Below are 4,550 nucleotides of genomic sequence, written 5' to 3' on the forward strand. Positions count from 1 at the left end.
TTACTTATTTGTCAAAAAAAAAGTGAAGATGGCATAAAACCTGAAAATTAAGGAAATATATCAAAACAGTAAATATTTAAGGAGGTAAATAGTAGTAAAGTGAAAATGGCAACAGTTGTGAGCCCACAAAGGAATGGGAGTCTAGGTGTAGAAAAGAAACTGAGCACAGCCTAACTGAAAGTGTATACAGTAAAAATCAAATATGTTTGGACAATTACTCAAACCTTAAAATGATACAAGCTGCTGCAAGTTCCTGTCTGATCCTTAGCCGGCTCAAACGTTTCTGCGTGTTATGTTCTGAGTTCCTCTGCTGGGTGCTGTGAGGGAGTTCAGACAAGCTCGAAACTCCAGACATGGGTATAGTGACCTATGATGATGTGCATGTCAACTTCACTCAGGAAGAGTGGGCTTTGCTGGATCCTTCTCAGAAGAGTCTCTACAAAGATGTGATGCTGGAGACCTATAGGAATCTTGCTGCTATAGGCTACGTTTGGGAACATCTTAATATTGAAGAACATTTTCAAAGTTCTAGAAGACATGGAAGACATGAGAGAAGTCATACTGAAGAGCAGTCTTCTCAGTTTATTCCATGCGGTGAAGCCTTGGTACTTCACCGTTATCTTCAAATACATAAAAGGACACACACTGGACAGAAATCCTTTGAATGTAACCAATGTGGTAGAACCTTTTCAGGAAATCGTCATCTCCTAAGACATAAAAGAATACATACTGGTGAGAAGCCCTATAAGTGTAACCTATGTGGTAAAGACTTCACACGACACTGTTCTCTTCAAAGACATAAAAGAATTCATACAGGAGAGAAACCTTATGAATGTAATCAGTGTGGTAAAGGCTTTGTATGTCACAATAGTCTCAAAAGACATAAAAGAACACATACAGGAGAGAAGCCCTATAAATGTAGTCAGTGTGATAAAGCCTTTTCATGTCCAAGTAGTCTCCTGTATCATAAAAGAACACATACTGGAGAGAGACCATATGAATGTAATGAATGCGGTAAAGCCTTTAAACGTTATGGTCATCTTCATATACATAAAAGAACACACACTGGAGAGAAGCCCTTTGAATGTGACCAATGTGGTAAAACCTTTGCACGAAACAATCATCTCCTACAACATAAGAGAGTACACAATGGAGAGAAACCCTATGAATGCAAGCATTGTGGTAAAGCCTTTGCATATTATAATAGTCTCCAAGTGCATAACCGAACACATACAGGAGAGAAACCCTATGAGTGTAATCAATGTGGTAAAGCCTTTTCATGTACAAGTGGTCTCCTGCATCATAAACAAATACATAACACACACAGGGGAGAAACCTTTTGAATATAATCAATGTGTTAAAGCCTTTCCAAACCAACCTAGTCTGCAAATACATAAAACAACACATACTGGAGAGAAACTGTTTGAATGCAACCAATGTGGTAAAGCCGTTGCATATTCATGGTCTTCTCTGAATACATGAAAGAATATCTACTGGAGATGTATATTATGAGTGCAAGCAATGAAGCCTTTGCACAAATCTGTAGTCATCATCTTGGAAGAATCCATACTGGATAGAAACTCTGAATGTATTTAATATGGTGAAGCCTTTTCAAATTCCACAAGTCTTCATAATCATCAAAGAGAAACCCTATAAATGTATTTAATATGGTGAAACCTTTGCACATTTCTACAGTTTTCATCATCATGAAAGTACTCACACTGTAGAGAAAGTCTGTGAGTGTAGCAATGTGGAAAAGCCTATGTGTAATATGGTCCTCTGTGATCCAACACAACTCAAAACTCATGCAATGAAAATGACTAGAATTTATAGTAGTGAAGCTGCTGCTGCTGGATCAAGGCCAGAGAACATACTTGAAGGCTGAACTGTGACCCTCCCAATTCACCTCCTCACACTGAGCCACAGTGAAAACCAGAAAGGTCTGTGCCAAGTTACAGCTACATTTCCCCACCAAACAGGATTTAGTGATAGGGGCTTTGTTCATGGAGTTTACTATGTCATCTGATACAGAACGTAGGTGTTACAATCTAATCAATCATATCCACTGTTCTATTGTGGTTAGGAACAGGCATTATGTTTTGAAGAGTAACAGATGAATAGAACAAGAAATTATTAGGGGCACTCATTATGTTTTCAGGAACAAAAAATGCTCAATGGAAGCTGGTCTACTATTTGGAAGTCTCCAGCTGCCCTAGGGCCTGGGAATTTGAACTTAGTTTCACCTTATGATTACAAAGAAGTTGATAACAAAAAGGCAATACTTAGGACATATTTCTTTTGCTTGTTCCCAACATTTATATATCACAGTCATTTTGAATACATAAAAAAACCACATTGGAGAGAAACCATGCAAATGTAATCAATGTGATAAAGACTTTTCACAACACAGCTCTTTGCAAATACATAAAGGAACATATACTGGATAGGAATCTTATGAATATACAGTTGATTAATTAGTTGCATGTAGTAGTGTGAAAAGTCATGAAAAAATGTTATACTGCAAAGAAAGTCATCATTGGAATCAGTGGGGCATTATTTTGTACTTCATGGTATCTTCATACAAGAGTAAAACACTTAATGTATAATCCATCTTTTAAAGCCTTTCCATATTACAGTCGTCTTTGAGGACCTAACCAACTTTTATTGAAGGGAGACTATGACTATAAAGGATTTGGTAATATCTATAGCTGACACACTTACATTAAGTTACACAAGATTTTTCTGGAATTCTTTATATATTTTGTATATTACTTGTCTATTGGATACAGGGTTAGTGAAGAAATTTCCCCAATCTGTAGGTTGCTGTTTTGTCCTATTGACAGTGTCCTTGCCCTCCAGAAGCTTTTCAGTTTTATAAGGCCCCATTTGTCTAGTTTTGATCTTAGAGCCTTAGTCATTGGTTTTGTTTAGAAAATTTTCTCCTGTGCCAACGAGTTTGAGGCTATATCCAATATCTCTGCTTTTAGACTCCGTGTATCTGGCTTTATGTTGAGCTCTCCAAAACACGTTACCCCATTAAAAAATGGGGACAGAGCTAAACAGAATTCTCAGCAGACAGATCTTGAATGGCCGAGAAGCAAAGAGTTGTTCAACATCCTTAGTCATCAGGGAAATGCAAATCAAAATGATCGAGATTTTACCTTACACCCATCAGAATGGCAAAGATCAAAAACTTAAGTGACAGCACATGCTGGTGAGGAAGTGGAGGAAGAGGAACACTCCCCCACTGCTGGTACAATTGCAAACTGGTGTAAACACTCTGGAAATCATTCTGGCAGTTACTCAGGAAATTGGAAATTGATCTACCTAAAGACCCAGCTGTACCACTCATGGCCATATACCCAAAAGAGATGGGCCCACCCATCCATCTTCAAAAATGTAACCCAGAATTGTTCCTGTATAAAGGAAGTGCATGGATAAAAATGGAGCAGAGACTGAAGGAAAGGCCATCGAGTGACCTGCCGCATCCCATGGGCCTGCATCAGACACTGACACTATTACTGATGCCATGCTGTGCTTGCAAATAGAAGTCTAGCCTGACCGTCCTCTGAGAGGCTCTACCAGAAACTAAGACTGATGTACATACTTATAGCCAACCATTAGAGGTCAGGGACAGTAATGGAAGAGTTAGTGGGAAGATTGAAGAAGCTGGAGGTGACAACCCCATAGGAAGAACAATAGTATCAACTAACCTGGACCTTCAGAGCCCCTAGAGACTAGGACCCCGACCAACGAGCATACATGGGCATGTCCTTGGCCCCAGACACATATATAGCAAAGGACTGCCTGGTCTGGTTTCTGGGAGTCTGATCCTGTAGAGACTTGCTGCCCCATGGAACTGGGATGCTGGGGGGAGGGTGAGGTTGTGGGGATTGGGTGCAGGGAATGCTTGTGGGTGGGGGAAGACCACAAATGTGGGCAACATTTGGAATGTAAATAAATATAATATTTTAATAAAAAAGCAAATTTTTTCTGAAGAATAAAAAAAAAAATGATACAAGCTGATAAAATCATCAAAAATATAGTATGAGCAATACGGTAAAGGGAATTATATTTTTTGTATCTGGGAATCATAGGCAATGTTTTCACTCATCTGGGAATAAAATAAATATAAATTAGAAACCAGGAAAACGTATGTGATTAGCTTTATTGGTGGAAGAACATGAATCATTCACATTTACACACACACACACACACACACACACACACACACACACACACACACACACACATATATATATATATATATATATATATATATATATATATATATATATATATATACATGGGAAATGTATCTGCAGTTTAGAGCACTGACTGTGCTACCAGAGATGTGGATTTCAATTCCTTTGCAGCAATACATTGGTGGCTCACAGTAATCTGCAAAGGGATCCAGTGTCCTTTTCTGATTTGTCTGGTATAATTATATACATAAAATAAATAAAATAATTCTTCCAAGAGAAGTATAAAAGAGATAATAAGGCCACATTCAAAAACAAACAAACAAAAAAACAAACCATCAAACAAAA

General features: G+C 38.1%; 1 protein-coding gene across 1 annotated transcript; it reads left to right on the forward strand.

The window, feature by feature from the left end:
- Positions 1–263: 263 nt before the first annotated feature.
- Positions 264–2,475, forward strand: LOC103691954 (zinc finger protein 431-like). Its single transcript, XM_039108543.2, has one exon. The coding sequence runs from the start codon at positions 354–356 to the stop codon at positions 1,341–1,343; it is 990 nt and encodes a 329-aa protein (XP_038964471.1). The 5' UTR covers positions 264–353; the 3' UTR covers positions 1,344–2,475.
- The last annotated feature ends 2,075 nt before the right edge of the window (positions 2,476–4,550 follow it).

The sequence above is a fragment of the Rattus norvegicus genome, chromosome 4 (assembly GCF_036323735.1).
Source record: "Rattus norvegicus strain BN/NHsdMcwi chromosome 4, GRCr8, whole genome shotgun sequence".
In the NCBI taxonomy this organism is placed as follows: Eukaryota; Metazoa; Chordata; class Mammalia; order Rodentia; family Muridae; genus Rattus; species Rattus norvegicus.

What these genes read in the sequence shown, in the direction of transcription:
- LOC103691954 (XM_039108543.2), top strand. Translation starts at nt 354, where the DNA reads ATGGGTATAGTGACCTATGATGATGTGCATGTCAACTTCACTCAGGAA.